This window comes from Tubulanus polymorphus, chromosome 2 (assembly GCF_964204645.1).
Source record: "Tubulanus polymorphus chromosome 2, tnTubPoly1.2, whole genome shotgun sequence".
Lineage (NCBI taxonomy): Eukaryota > Metazoa > Nemertea > Palaeonemertea > Tubulaniformes > Tubulanidae > Tubulanus > Tubulanus polymorphus.
The window spans coordinates 29,612,069-29,627,574 of record NC_134026.1 but is presented as its reverse complement, the minus strand read 5'-3'; the positions used below and the strand labels follow the sequence as shown (position 1 = coordinate 29,627,574).

The 15,506-nt window shown below is 37.2% G+C and overlaps 2 protein-coding genes across 2 annotated transcripts in view; one reads left to right on the top strand and one right to left on the bottom strand.

Annotated features, from left to right (window-relative positions):
- Nucleotides 1-6,243, top strand: part of LOC141898577 (KICSTOR complex protein SZT2-like) — a 29,432-nt gene extending 23,189 nt beyond the window's left edge. The window contains exons 50-67 of the mRNA XM_074784554.1: nt 2-161; nt 234-424; nt 496-670; nt 768-901; nt 972-1,127; nt 1,505-1,754; nt 2,419-2,498; nt 2,570-2,755; nt 3,015-3,223; nt 3,334-3,589; nt 3,674-3,887; nt 3,973-4,103; nt 4,360-4,633; nt 4,709-4,832; nt 4,923-5,070; nt 5,254-5,457; nt 5,545-5,613; nt 5,915-6,243. Coding sequence (XP_074640655.1) covers nt 2-161; nt 234-424; nt 496-670; nt 768-901; nt 972-1,127; nt 1,505-1,754; nt 2,419-2,498; nt 2,570-2,755; nt 3,015-3,223; nt 3,334-3,589; nt 3,674-3,887; nt 3,973-4,103; nt 4,360-4,633; nt 4,709-4,832; nt 4,923-5,070; nt 5,254-5,457; nt 5,545-5,613; nt 5,915-6,064 — 3,111 coding nt within the window. The 3' untranslated portion in view covers nt 6,065-6,243. The remainder of the gene's footprint in view (nt 1; nt 162-233; nt 425-495; nt 671-767; nt 902-971; nt 1,128-1,504; nt 1,755-2,418; nt 2,499-2,569; nt 2,756-3,014; nt 3,224-3,333; nt 3,590-3,673; nt 3,888-3,972; nt 4,104-4,359; nt 4,634-4,708; nt 4,833-4,922; nt 5,071-5,253; nt 5,458-5,544; nt 5,614-5,914) is intronic.
- Nucleotides 6,244-6,402: 159 nt separating this feature from the next.
- On the bottom strand, nt 6,403-13,607 carry LOC141898782 (uncharacterized). Its single transcript, XM_074784875.1, has 24 exons — nt 13,530-13,607; nt 13,228-13,300; nt 13,003-13,130; nt 12,358-12,514; nt 12,215-12,277; nt 12,065-12,126; nt 11,827-11,953; nt 11,656-11,734; nt 11,393-11,575; nt 11,209-11,311; nt 11,011-11,132; nt 10,751-10,931; nt 10,422-10,677; nt 10,295-10,326; nt 10,133-10,199; nt 9,918-10,044; nt 9,690-9,840; nt 9,202-9,473; nt 8,895-9,084; nt 8,395-8,731; nt 7,828-8,053; nt 7,693-7,748; nt 7,480-7,552; nt 6,403-7,018 (listed from the first exon to the last, which is right to left on the bottom strand). Exons 1-24 carry the CDS (start codon nt 13,545-13,547, stop codon nt 6,646-6,648), a joined length of 3,456 nt encoding a protein of 1,151 aa, XP_074640976.1. The 5' UTR covers nt 13,548-13,607; the 3' UTR covers nt 6,403-6,645.
- Nucleotides 13,608-15,506: the final 1,899 nt, after the last annotated feature.

Genomic DNA, 15,506 nt, shown 5'->3' with positions numbered 1-15,506 from the left:
GGTGGAGACGAGTCCTAATTGGCAGGATATGGAAGCACAACGTCGCAGAGAAGTCGAAAGACGTCAACAAATACAACGCTTTGAAAATGGAGAAACTGGAATGTTATCGCGGATACATCACATGTTAATGGAAGAATGGTTCGAATTCTGTATAAAACTAGGTAAATTCAATGAATATTTCTACATGTTATAGTAAACTGATAGTAATAGTGATATCGTTTATATGTATTCAGGTGTACCGTCAATGTACAAAATACAGATGACTTTACAATCGAGACATTCTGTCGATTTTGTGCTGAGAGAAATACAGAATATCGTCAACAGTATTTGTTCGGATACAGTCGTGAAATTATTCCAAGGAGTTCAACGCAACTCGGACATGAGTTTTCATCCGTATATGCCAGTTCGTATATCGGGACGACACGTAAGTATTTGAAATGTCAAAACTCATCGAGGTATGAATCATTTAGAATATTCATTACGTCTCTTACGTAGCACTCTGGAGAGAAGAAGCCACAACCGCTTGATCTACCTCACAGTCGCAGTTCACCTCTACCCGGGTCACACGCTAATTTCTTCGGCATTGGGCGAAATGTTCGACAATGGCGACACAGTATCGAGTACACGGATATCGATGATGAAGACGGCGTGTCTTTGACTAATCCAAAAAGTAAGAGTATGGTTCAAGTCTTATTGAGTAATGAGTTTAATATTTCTACGTACTGGACCAATTTATGGAAATGATAAATTCTGAATTGTTTTTACAGCTCATAAAAGTTTCCAAAGGTACCAACCATTTGATTCTACGCCCCCTGGAGGAGACTTATCCAGTTTATCAATAGCTGATAAAACATTCATCCCTCGTCAGAGATTTTTACTGCTGGAAACAACTGATAAACTGGTAAGTCTTTGATATTTTATCGTTGACTGCAGATTTGGTATAAGTGTAATGCTATGTTATGTATTTATAGTTGACCGTTTATACATACAACTGGGCATCAGATTTAGTGACGAATTTAGAGAGAAGAGTTGAAAAACTGATAGAATGGCACATCAGTCGTGACACATTACTGACGAATATCATCAGTCAGAAACTGGGTCTGTTTCAACATCATATCAACGTGAAGGTAATGAAAATATATAAATTGTTATAATTATTGTTATATTATTATTATTATTATTTTTATTATTATTATTATTATTATTATTATTATTATTATTATACAATATTTATATAGCGCCTTAATCCAAAAATGGCTCTAAAGCGCTTTACAAATAAAAAAACTTTAAGCTAAAAACATCTTACAAAACATTTAAAACATGCACATGAATAATTTAGTTGAACTGTCTGGTGAAAAGTTCAGTTTTAAGATGAGTATTAAAACATTGTAGTGATTTGGCAGATCTGATGTAGATAGGTAAAGCATTCCATAAAACTGGTTATATATCTAACCCGTGACCAAATAAAGATACAACGTTAAAATATAAAATTTCATGTGTTTAGGAGCCAAATCCTTACAACAGTAACATGCATCACGAGTTTCTGATCCGATCGGCTGCACCACCTTTAAGAGATTTATCACGTACATCTCATGGTTCGCGTCCCTCTTCTGGAGGAGGGCAACCATTCCACGAATTATTGTGGGATAATCATCCGAAGAAACGACTCCACAACGCCAGCTATGGAAACAGTAAAGATCCCGTATATAAACATGGCCTGCAAATATTAGAAACGAGAAACTCTGAAAAACGAGGTTAGTTTTTTAGCTCCGCTGTGACCGAAGGTCAGCGGAGCTGATGGGTTAGGGGGTTCGTCGTCGTCGTCCGTCCGTCCGTCCGGTGTTCGGTGTCCGGCGTCAACTTTTTCTTTATATCCCTACTAGTCCTACAGTTCTGATGGGATCTTGATGAAACTTGGTATGAATGATCTATGGGGGAGTGCCTACAAAAGTACAGAGCCATACTTTTGATTTTGCATAAATTATGCAAATTAGGGCTATTTTTAGATTTTCACTTAAATTGCTACTTCTACTCCAGTTTTCAGTAGATTTCAACCAAACTTCATATGAATGATCTATTGGGGAGTGCCTACAAAAGTATAGAGCCATATTTTTGATTTTGCATAAATTATGCAAATTAGGCCTTTTTTAGATTTTCCTTTCAATCACTACTCCTCCAGTTTGTCAGTTTAGAGTATGTTAGTATGATTATTGGTATTGTGGCCCTTCTCCAAGTGGCTATAATGTCCCTGAACATCTAGTTTCAAATAGATACTGATGTGATAGTCTATGCTCCAAGCCACAACAAAGACAGCGGAGCTATATAAGCCGACAGGCTTCTTGTCTTATTACTCTATAATCTATATCATGAATTATGGTGGAGGATCTTTTATTGAAAGTGTCTCACGTTTTTCTATAGATTCGGAGAAAAGATTGAAATTAGAAAAGTTGTACGTATTGTGGCAACAAAGATCTGGACATTCTCATGTTCCAATAGCTGTAAGTATCCTCAGAATTATCATCAACTCGTAGATATACAATGAGTGTGAATGCATTGATTGTAATTACAGGAAGATGTACTGGAACTATTGAAACAATCATCTCGTTTAATCCACTATGTGGCGACACCGTTTCTATTCAGTCCTCAGTGGAGAAAGAGAGTTGTAGCACGGATTAAAACCTACGTACCATCGACCAGCTATAAACCACTATCTCTCAGTACACCTACTCTATCTGCTACAGTTACTGAAGGAAAGGTTGGTACCGTGTTTAGAGTTACCTATATTTTGCATTATCTTAAATTCTTAATCTGAGGTTCAGTATCAGTCTCAATTCAGAGCTACCCACCATCCCTGATATTTAGATCAATCCCTGAATGTCGTTGATTATGTCACCTTTGGGTATTTTAATAAATTGTGCCGGTATATGTCATGAATTGTTTATTTCGTATTATTCGCCTGAAATTGTCTTAATTGACCCTGATTCAGATAATCTGCATTGTTTAAATATTTGTAGCGTTCACGTCATAGTTCTGGTTCGAGTATCAAAAAGGTATCGACGGGAATTCAGACATCATCCCCCGACGTCAGTCGTAGGAGACGAACTTCACGGTTTGAAGAAGGTTGGCACATCGATCTACGCAGTAGTATGATACAACAGTATATTCAATACTTACAGTCAATAGGATTCATACAGATACAAACTAGGCCGCCATCTCCTAAAAGGTTTGTTTCTTTGAAATAGAATATACAGGCTAAATCATTGATTGAGTTGAAGTCGATTTGAACGAAATTACTGAATGATCGTGATACATTTCTGCCTGGATGATTTTTAGAACTCGTAAGAGCAGTGGAACGGCACCGAATCCCGAGAAAATCCACCAAACTCAACCCCATTCACAACAACAGAAACGCAAACACAGTTACGAGAAGAAGTTGCAGGATACGAGTAATTTATATCACTTACAGAAGGCGATATTAGGTGGAATAATACTGGTAGAAATCGGGTTCCGCGATGTTTATTTCTGTGTGAAACTCTACGCGTTTGAATGTACAAAAATACCGGTCGTTAAAAGCAGCGTTTCTCCTCAGGTAGTTTAAACCTCGTTCGTCACAAAATGTAAAATCATTATCGAGAAGCTATTGCTGAAACTATGTATGGTTTTATTTCTCTAGATGGCGATGTTCTTCACCGATGAATGCGACAAGTTTAAAGATTTGATTCACGTTCATTCATTTGCGCACGACTTCCATTTGAGAACGGCCCAAGCTTACATCGGCGGACGACAGAATGTCTTCAAAGCTGATTTCCATCTATCCAGTTTCCTCGCTGACTTCATCAAATACTATCCAAGACCTCCGAATTTCTCCAGAAATTATGCTTTTAATGGTAACGGAGCTAGTAGAAATCAATGGAAACTCTTTGCTGTATTGAAATATTTGGGATGTTATTTCATGGATTTATTCTGTTTCAGATACGTTGGTTGTATTGAGTCCGAGTAGTGCTCCGCATCAGTTGTTTGAATACATGTTGAACCATGACAAACTCTACAAAATGAGAGCGATCAAAATGTTGCAAACTCAAATTCCGGAAGATGATATCGTCGTAAGTGAAAAAACGAATAATCTGTTATTGTTAATTGTTAGATTAGCACCTGGGGCCGGTTGCATAGTCGTGGCTTAGACTTAAGACCAGTCTAAGACCAACTTAGTTCTAAAGCCGATCTAACAACTTAAGACCAGTCTTAAGATTTAAGACCCCTTTTGGACTTAAGTCACGACTGTGCAACTGGCCCCTGGAGAACTGAGTGCAGTTTTGCATATGTAAAACTAATCGCTGATATTATGTATTGAATCTGTAGGACTTTGATTATGCATTAGTTAGTCAGTCGTATCATGTCGGTTGTATGGAAGAAATTGAAGGAATACATCAGAAAACGGAAGATTACGACGTTGGATTAGTATTCACTCTGAACACGCCGATGTTTGGAAGACTTTCAGATCTCGACCGAAGCATTCTGAAACTGAAATACTTCCTCTTATTGAGCAGTAAACGCGAATTGTTTCCGAAATTAACCGCCGAGAAGAAAACTATAACGTTACAAGTTGCTCCTGGATCGAAGAGATTTCCAGCAGGTTAGTTATTGTTGTCCGATGGTATACATGTACTGTACCCAACTTGTATGTAAAGTTTTATATTTGCGTTTATAGACAAAGAAGATGCTTCTCCTGAACCTGGAAGTAAATCAGCTACAACAACCAATTATCTAGGTTACTCAAACATGCACCAAACTCCTCTTTACACGGTCATGAAACAAGAAGCCTTCAAAGCCAAGTAAGTGTAATGAATTGCTTTTAAAATTGAGAACCGAAGGAATTTATTTTGCTGTGAAGATTAATGTATTCTCATATTCATATGAAACAGGGCTAGAATTCAGACAATGGTTGATAACACAATGGCTCAATGTAGACGCGATATTCTGTGGGATCGAACTTTAGTCGGAGATCGCGCTGATGAGGAACGACTTCGTAGAAAACGCAATACTAACGACTCAGATGAAGCAAGAGATACTGTATGTCATATACGGGACCCGGTTTCACAGTTGTTCATCAAATTAGTTAATTTCAAATATTTTAAGTGTCAAATCTTATCTCACAACTATGGAACCGGGTTCAGAAGTTTAACTTTGATAAGAAAATATTGTCGAAGTTAGGAATCACTCGATATTGATGATTTCCATGTTTTTCTTCTTCAGTATCTGACGAAGCTGTCATTCACCGAGTTCGAAGAGATGTTAGGAATGGTGTATAAAGAACCGTTGAAGTCAATGGATAAGAGACTGCTACCATTAACTAATATGCCTCTCGCGTGGTACCAAGGTCTGATTCGTGTTCTAGTCAATAAATATCCAGAAACTCATCGTAATTTCACCAGCGCTGATAATCTTGTTCAGTATCTTGTAAGTTTTACTTAAATCTAGATGTACAAAATTGACATTTCTTTTATTGTATGATATGTGATGGAAACTGCTTGTTTTATTTAATAGGCTGTACTGAATCCGAACTATCTAGATACATTTATTCTTGTATCAGTAGATGGCATCCATAAAACTGCTGTAAGTATCCAGTATTTGTTGTATCAAGGGACCAGTCCACCCCTTCGAAATTCGAATGTGCCCTCCAAAAACTTTTTGCAAAGAAAAATTTTAGATAATGAAAATTTATCGAAAAAAGGCCCTCCGCCTTAACTTTTAAAAATTTAGGGCCTACACCTGTGACACTCGCATGGCAAAATACACCCTCTTCAATAAAGTGCCTATTCCATTCTTCAGGTCAACCCCTTTCATAAATTCCTAGAACTGCCTTTGCTGTAGTCATTGAAAGATGTTTTCATTTCCTGTGGTTTTCGTTTTTCAGGATTTATCAGCAGTTTACAAAGAAGAGACTTCAGGACAATTTCACACACCGAGTCAACCGAATATTCCAGCATTATCGATGCAAACTCATATCGAAGGATTTATAAACGCTTGTTGTTATCATCTGTGGAGTGGAATTGTCAGCCCCTAATTCGTCTTTAAATGAGTACTAGTGAGCGCCAGTAAGTCTTAAGTGGAAGGAAAAGTATTGAAAATTGAGTCTTTCATTATGATAATGTGTAAATAATGCGAATGATTATAATTTGATAAAATTGAATTTTTTTCATGTAAGTTGTAAATTTATTTGATTCTGCGCATGTGAGAAGAATTGACAATAAATCATAAAATATGGTTCAGTTTGTCGTCCTGATTTTCATCCATGTCTCGGGATTTCCATCATATGATCCTTTATTGATAGTAGAAATGACCTGTATAATGATCCGCTCTATGAAATCGATGCTAATCAAACAGTTTTCTCATTTTGTGTATCAATAGTTTATTAAATTCATAAATTAAAATTCACAAATGTACATATATAGATATATAAGTTTGCATACACTGTGTTGATTTAATTACTGTATTTATATCACAGGTAACGGAAAACACCTAACATCATTCATCATTGCACTCATACAAAAAAGAATTAACAATATGAGACAGATAGAAATAAAGCCAATTCATTCATTAAAAAATCTGATAATTTCATAAAATTAACAGTTAAGGACGGTATAATTAGAGTTTGGTCTGTTTTGACTCTATTACTACTTTCATTGTAGTGAAATAAGGTTGTTTACTAGAGAAATACATCACTTGTCCTGGTTCTATTTTATTACTGGCCGAACTCGAGTGATCTTTCTTCGCTTGTTTCGCAGACTTGTTTTCAGTTCTCTCGATTTCTGATGATAATTGATCATTCACAGCCGGTAACGCGGCGACTGTTTCAGTTCGTTCGGGTGATAATTCCTCAGTCGGTTCAGGGGTAACTGTGTGACCGTAATAACAATAGTCGTCTATATCATAAATACTCTGTGAATTGTGACAGTCTAAACATACCACACCCATACTATGTCTGGGTAAAACTCTTGCCGGGGATTTTTGTCTTGATCTGAAATTTGAATTACAGGCACATTTTATCAAATGTTTTTGAATCAAGATTTCGGTTAGGATGAATTGAAACAATGTTGATTATCGATGTGAAGACACATACCTTTGTGCAGTTAAGTGATTTGGCTTGTTTTATTCAGAGAGTAGGAAAATGTCACAGCTAGTATAGATAGTAAGGTAGAGAGGGAAGCAATAGAAGGGGTTAGAGAGATTCGGGTGAATCGCGTGTGCTTCATTCAGCGTGCATAGTATTTACATCGTGAGAAATAAAGCGCAGAAGAACCACATTCGTGCAGTATTCAAATCAAGCGAAGATCAGATCATTTCCGGTCAAAAACCGTGCAGCAGTTCATTTACGTTCAGTTATTTCATCCCTTTTTAATCATAAATCAAAGCGTTCTCAGTGTTAGGTATTAATCATCCAAATTAGTGATTTTTTTGCCAGACCGTAGAGTTCCTAACCTTCTGATATTATGAGAAGATATTTGTGGTTCGCTTATATAAAGCGGTGTAGCCACTGGTGTCATCGGTATCACTGTAAACAATATATGGGCATACATACTTTATCAATAAACGGACGGAGAAATGAATTTTGTTGTAAAATATTCAAAATAATCCTTACAACATTGAAAGCATTCGAGGTATTTCAAGAAAGTGAGTTGATTAAAACTTTACCTGCAACTGAACTATTGATCATAGATGTGGTGAGATAATTTGGAGTTGTTGGTCGTCTGTAAAATTCAACATTCAAATGATTGAATGAAGCCTGTTTATATGTTTTTTTTATATACATATGATAATAACACTTACGATGAACAAGGTCTTTGAGCTGATTTAGCGCGATGTTTTAACCCATCCTTCCAGCCGGGTATAGGAGCCGGTTGAGTACGTTTTATCACCTCTTCGATGTAAACATCTCGTCCTCTCGCTAACCAATCATCTCCCTGTTTTATTGAGATTCGGAACTTTGCCGTATGATCGGTGCTCGGAGGTTCGGCGGATCCCGAGATATTCGTCATACTTTCATCCTTTACAACTATGAAAACATAGAAAAATTTTACAATGAAATACAGTTAACCTTGCCAAACTAGGACCACAAAAAAGAGGATTAAGGAATCGGAAAATGAAATAAGAAATCAGAAAATGATTTTATTTTTGTCTAAGTTAGGTAAAAGTCTAAGTAGGGGATCATTCATTTATTACATACGCATGAAATTTAACTTTTTTTCAGCCATTTTTTTTATACGTAAGCATTACAGTACGCAATTGCACAAACCCCTCCCCCCTCCCCTAATGCGTACGTAATAAATGAATGATCCCTAGGCTATATCCAAATTAGATGAAGTTTACGGTAGGATTAATAATTGTTTGACTAACCGATTTTAGACGGAGATTTTCTTATATCTTTAGCCGATTCTCGCCAAGCTTCAGTTCTTCTATGTTGATATTCCGAATGAAAAACTCCATCTTCCGATTCTGTTTTTAATTTCTGTTGACGACGGAAGTAACTGTAAGCGTCGATCGCGCTCATCGGGCGAGTACTCTTCAGCTCCGATGAGAATTTCGCGATGACTGGAGTTGGAGTTTTGGCTCGGTATTCATCCGTTGTCTCCCGGTCGAAATTCAGGCTTATTGCCGGAGACTGCAGTAGTTTTTCTTTGCTGCATTGTGAACAGGCAGATTGATGAATCGTTATTTCATCCGCTGCAGGAATCTGTAAGTTCAATGTTGGATAATGCTATTGACCACGTACTCTGATTCACTCTGAAATTTTGTGTAATCAGATGGAAAAACCAGGGAAAATTCAGGGGATTTGTAAATGGGTTGAAAGTGGCGGCACCCTGTGAATATATTCAGTTTATCTGTAGTGTTCCTACCATGACTGCACTTTTAGATGTTTCTCTTTGACGATTTAGAATCTCTGGGGTTTTCTCTCTCCGCGGAGTCGGTTGACTGGATCGAATTCGTTTTTCGGAAGTTTTTTCTGTAAGTCCCGATTTCTGAACGGGTGCTTGTTGTATTTGGTCTATTCTTTCATAAGTGGAAGCGCTTCCAACACGTGGAGTACTATAATATAGGTTATACAGTACATTATGTCTGTCCTCTAGTTCCAGTTCCATAGTTCTCCGCTTATAATTTCAGTCAATCTTAACTGCAAATTAAGGAGTTGAGTCCTTTACTTACCCCGGCTGACTAGTGGTAGTCTCTATAATTTGTCCGTGCGATGTCCTCCATACACTGGCTGGTAATTCACCTAAGAACACTTGAGCCGGAACTGTCTGTTTTTTTGACGGTAGATTAGCGGTAACTGTTTCTACGGCACATTGTATGCAATCGTACAGATTTTTCTCGAGAATGTCGGCACCTTGTTGGAGATTCTCGAGCGATTTGGGTTCGATTTCGAGTTGCAATTTTTCAGCGAGCACGGCCGACATCGGACGTGGCGTTTCAGAATACTAGAACAAAACATTCAAATTAACAACAAATATCATTCTTTACAGGGTTCTTACAGATCAAGGAATCCAGTGGGGACTGTTTCCTTCTCAAGAGGTTCATTGTGCCACTTATTACCGGCAGATATTCCTGACTAAAGCCGGAATTCGCAATTTTCCCTGATCTGAAAGAAGTTTGTTTTTAGGATGTTTTAAGAGTAAATAGCATGCGGTACTAACTGTAGGTCTAGATGTATGAGGACGTTGTTTAACAGTCGTAGGTCGAGAGAAAGAGACAGATGGAACACGAGGAGAATTTTCACTCCTTGAATCTACATCGACTTCCATTAATTCATCGGGTTTTTCCTGATCCACCGGTTGAATACTGAGTCTGAAATAGTTCAATTCATGAAGAAAAAGTGTTGACAAAAAACTTCAGGATAAACGAATTATCATCGAGGATCGTACCTATCACCGATGGTCCCTTTTGGTCTCCAGTAAAACAATTTATGATCCCATTCTACTTTCCTAAGATCTATGTAGACGTAATGTTCATCGCTGTCTTTCACATTGCTCACCATCGCACCATTAGCCACTGAAAGATGGAGATTACAATAATACTAGTTAGGCCCCTACCCTCGGAAGTATCAAAGATTTTACTATTCTCCGGTGTATCATTGTACCTGGAATAACATCCATCTGAACTTGAGCTAAATATGTTTCTGGAATTGTTATGATTCGTCCAATATTCTGAAATTGGAAAAACCATGAACAAATTTAGAATAGGCCCATTTTGAAGGTATATAACTGACTTATGTACCACTATGCAATATGAACCAATTTACCTGAGGTCCAAGTAGCACGCTATCTCCTATATCTGTAATAACCAATAATTTATTATTGTATTAAAACTAACCAAGTTGCAAAATGATACTTAACTAAAATATTTCATTAGGACGTTATTTTACTGACCGGGTATTTTATGTTTGATTTTTGGTTTGACCGGTCGTATTGTTGGTCTCTCGCGTTGCGGAGTATGGCGACCAATCGCTAAAAACTCAGCAGAATTTAAACGTGAAGATTTACTACGTTTCGGCAGAGCATCGATTTCCGTGTGCTGATCGCGTACTATACTAACTATAGATTTATTGAGAACTTTAGAGGCGTGAGCTTGAACTACGTTATGCAATAACTGAGACATCTCTTCTCGAAGGGATTTTGCGTCTTCCTGAAAATATTCAATAGTAAATCGATCGATGAATGTCTAAATGCTACGTACGAATTCAGTCTCTTCTACTGACCTTGTGTGAACTGAGATGATCAAATATTTGATGTAACCTGACCATTACAGACACATCTCCTGCAGCTGAAGCGATCATATTCATTATACCTAAATCTTTATCCAAGTATTCGAAGAACTCCGGTACAATGCAGAACAACTGTACAACCTCAGACGCTAACAAACTGCGACAATCTTGAGTTCTTTAATGCAAAATTACTGTTAATTTCAGAAACTTACTTCCATTCACGGACTGATAACTCTTTCTGATTTGACACTTACGCCTGAGATTTCGTAGTTTTCTTAATTTTTTTGGACGACTGATGTGAAGATATTTGAAGTTTAACGATTTCTTGCATAAGATAGTATAAACTTAAATACAACCGGTTATACAAGCCACCCTCCTAAAATAAAATAAAAACCAATTAATTCAAAATTATGATTTAAATGTGATTTTAGTGCAAAGGTATTATCTCTTACCTCTCCCTTATCCTGGTCAATTTTAGCACCACTCAGTAAAATACAGATCAGAGTACATCGTATATCCTTTGGTAACAGGAATATATCCATAGTCTCAACATCACTAGAAATTAGAAGATCAGCTTATGCTTTGACTGAATATAATTTGAGACTGACAGTTTTGTGGTGTTGTTAAGAAGCTTACCCTATTTTAGTCAAACGACAAACTTCAAGGGTTTTCTTCATCAAATGAACTGGGATAAAAAATTCTAGTGATGCAACAAGTAAAATGAGAAAAACGTTGCCTCTTTCCTTGTCATCTTCACGTCCACCTAGTAATTCATCTATAAACCCATAATTTCTCCCTAAAATTCCTAGTCGATTCTTCCTAAAATCACCAGATATATTGAGCATTAATCAAGGCATGTTTTTATTGAATAGAGATCTCAAGGATTGATTGATGTCCACCTTTTTCTGTTGGATTCTTCTTGTTCGAGAAATCCCTGAATATGACTGGATATGTACTTTAAATGACGAACATCCATTTCTATAAGAAAACAGAAATCATGGTGGACATAGCCTAGTAAGAATCTCAGAAATCTATGAATTAATCTTTAGATCTATTCATTTGTTAACTACCTATGTTTTGAGGTCCGTTTGTTGGAAATCTTCTGAGAAGTTCAGTTGCATTTTTACCATAGATACCTTTCACATGGATATTTTGTAATGAAGAAGGAATAAATATATCCTTTGGGAATTTGTGTCTCTATAAAGATATAAAAAGAATAGAGAAAATATACTAAAATATGATGCAAATAAATATATTTTTCAACTACATTGAAAAAGGTACTTCAGTTGTTACAGGCTAAGAACTTACAACTGGATGTTCAGAAAATTCAGTATCTTCAAAAAACTGTTCAACTTGTAACCTTTCTTTGGCTGCAAGATATACAGATATCAAATATATACAGCCCAGGTAGTGCTGAAGGTGCTTTAAATTTCAAGACTCATTTAATGATTGACCTACATGTAATGATACCACCATCTAACATCCATAAATGTGGTAAACAATCAATAACATGCATTCGATCTGAAAATGTATTCATCTTTTATTTCTCAAGGTTTTTAGGGCAGTAACATCAGACTGTAACTTCTCACAACACTACTTACAATGTGGATCATTTTCAAGTTGTGGATTTCCAACAAGACTCAAATGTAATATGTGCATGTGTCTTAATTTGGCAAGTTCTGGCCAGTCTAAAGCATTGTGAGATAGAACCAGTGTCCCGAAAGCGACGAATCTGGATAGTCCGTCTAAACTTTTTACCTTAAAAAATATGTTCAGTATATTTCATGATCTGTTAAATCTTGGACAAATAAAAGGGTGTAACACGAATTTACTTTTCAGAGAAAGAAATCAATGCAAGTATAAAGCCCAGTTAAAATTTCTATAAAGTCTAATCTAGTATGTAAATAGAGAACTCGCTCTCAGGGTCTATAGCTCTATTTCCCATGGTTAATAATACTCATGCTTCAGGCATTTTTCTAGTATTGTATTTTACATATATCAGTCATGTATAACAAACAACAAATCTTGTGTCACGAAGTTCCTGTCATTTATCAGAACGCAGAACCAACAACTATAGAATATTAAAGGTGCTCTCATAAAAAATCAAAAGTAGGCCTTCTGTGCGCAGTATAGTAGTGGCTACAAGGGAAAAAAACTTTACCAAAATACTGAAATAAAGCATTTTTGTCCATTTCATTTAGGTCTAAACAAAAACAGTCATGCTTAGATTTGATTGGAAAACAAACCTTGTTGTTAGTTAGATCCAGAGTCCAAAGATGATGACTTTGCTCCAAATTTATCACTGATTCAATATCATTTCCTCTTAGAATTAAGCTTTCTAACTTTGGACATAGTTCTAATTTCTCAATGACAGCTGCAAAAAATGTTCACAGTAATTCATCAATATTATGATTATGATGATCTATTGTGACAACAGTTTTGATTTCTGACAATGATGGATGGACGCTTACCAATTGAAAGATTTTTCAAATCAACAAAACTGACTGAGTGAAGCGGTGCTGTGCCTGATTTGGCTCTCAACAACTAGAAAATTAATGATTTCATTTACATATTTTTATACTTGTCTCAACGCCGATGTCGAGCGATGAGATCGAGATGAATGAAGAGAAGGGCGGAAATTGGGTGAATTTCAAGATGAGATGCAAGCCAACGGAAGAACGTCAACTCCGAACGAACGACTCGAATTTTCGAAGTCGAAGCAGGTATCGATGAACTTCCAGTCTCGGTCTATGGATATACGATCAAAACGAACCTGTGATGTAATCCGCATCTTCGATCATAATTTGTAATCCAAAATAAAATATTTTAATGAAAAAAAATAAATCACACAACAGCTGTGACCTAACAACACCACATGTAAACAATTGTTCCTGCGCCTTGACATCAGTTAATTCATAATATTCTGCTATTCTATTGAATTCAAATTTTATGGCAAACAATAAACTAAGTTCGAATAATCTTGATCGCTTCTATAGATATTACTGTAGCATTTATTTGGGCTTCCAGTTACGAACTACATTTCAAAGCGCGTATGGATAATTACGAAATTCAAACTTTCTTTATTCTTCCTTATTGCAGATGGCAGCACATCCTGGTTAAGGCGTGTTATACGAAAACGCCTGAAAATATCTTAGACTCAAAACCAATACTGTCAGGAATTTACACACATAGTTAGAATATCTTATTTTGACTCCTCCGGCCACCAACACCGACCCGTCCGGACTTGTCATTAATCCCCGGCCTTCGAGGTGGGGACACCTTCACCCCAGCCTGGCAGTGGTCTGTTTCCAGTAATCTCCCGATTCTAGTGTAGGCTACCCAAAAAGTTCTTGGTGAAGGACAACCCGCCCTGCCCGTCCTCGGAATCCAAACGAATCAGTAGTATCAGTGCCCGCCGTGTACAAAAGATCAAAGCTGGAAATCTATAGACATATTCATAGTTGGGCTTTCAATGAGATTGAATTTGGCTTCCACTTTCGGTGCTCGACGTATGATTGTTGCCGGTATGTGTGAGTTTTATTCTGTGGGAGAACTTTATAACGCATAGCCATTTCTTTAGTTGATAATAATTCCCCGAAGCGACAAATTGAGCTATTAAACTGGGGGCTAATAAATGTTAGTTTGATGTTGTTTTAAGATGCACACGGCGTATACCACTAGGGAGCGATTTACCCATGTAATTTGATGTATGGTTTCACGTAAACGCGCTCCTGAGCAAGTGAGTCAGCAAGTTTTACAAGTGGTTTTGACGGATGGTCGCTTAACGGCGAGATGACGTCAGTTTTAGAGGTGTTAACCGTAACGGGAGGATAGATGTGTGTGTAGCTGCTAGTCACGTATCAGACCCATCACCCGGCATCCCGCGGCTTAATCTGTCTTCAAGTTTAATTGAAATTATGGAAATGTCTATCGGGTAGGTGTTGGTGATTGAAAATATCATTGGACCCCAAACGACTGGTGATCACGCCTCGGGTTCTAAACGAATATTGCGCTCGACTCGAGCCACGAACTGTAAATCATCACCACCTCTCATCACCTAAATATGGTTAATCTATTGCTGATGCGGACTCAATAATGGAAATTCCGGGTGCCGTGGAAGAATAATTAAAAGATTTAAAGCAATTTAATTGAAATAAACGTAGATGACACAATGATCATGCTCCTTTTTTATATGATCGCTCATTCAAATATCTCCCCCGATATATTTGTGTGTTCGTTTTCGACCGCGCCAGGCTTAGATGTTCCAAACTTCTACGATAAATCTTTGACGAATCTACAGTAAAGAATCACTTAAGGCTTGGATGGAGACAGTTTATGAGTTATAGGAGAGGTATCGCCTCCCTAGAGTTATGAATCATATTGCGATGTTACTAGACCGTAAAATAACCATATCTCCTTCAATAATTAATTCATAACACCTTCCCCAGAGACCTGAGCTGTCTTGCTCTTTCAGTCGGATCTGTCCATTTTTCCTTTCGCTTCTTTCTCGATAAAATGGGTTGAATACAATTTTTGACAGTCGCGAATGCAGAGGATGGGGTTAGGGGTATATAAATCACGGGCTTAGTAGTTCTAGTGCTTCAATGAAGTAAATGCGAGACGAAAAAAGCGTTGGCCTTTATAATGATATGATTCACAAGGTTATTCAATAATTATCGGCCTAACTTCTTCAATAATCCCAGCCGGTGATAGGACCGATCATCGTGCAGCAGTGATGTGTCACGACTCT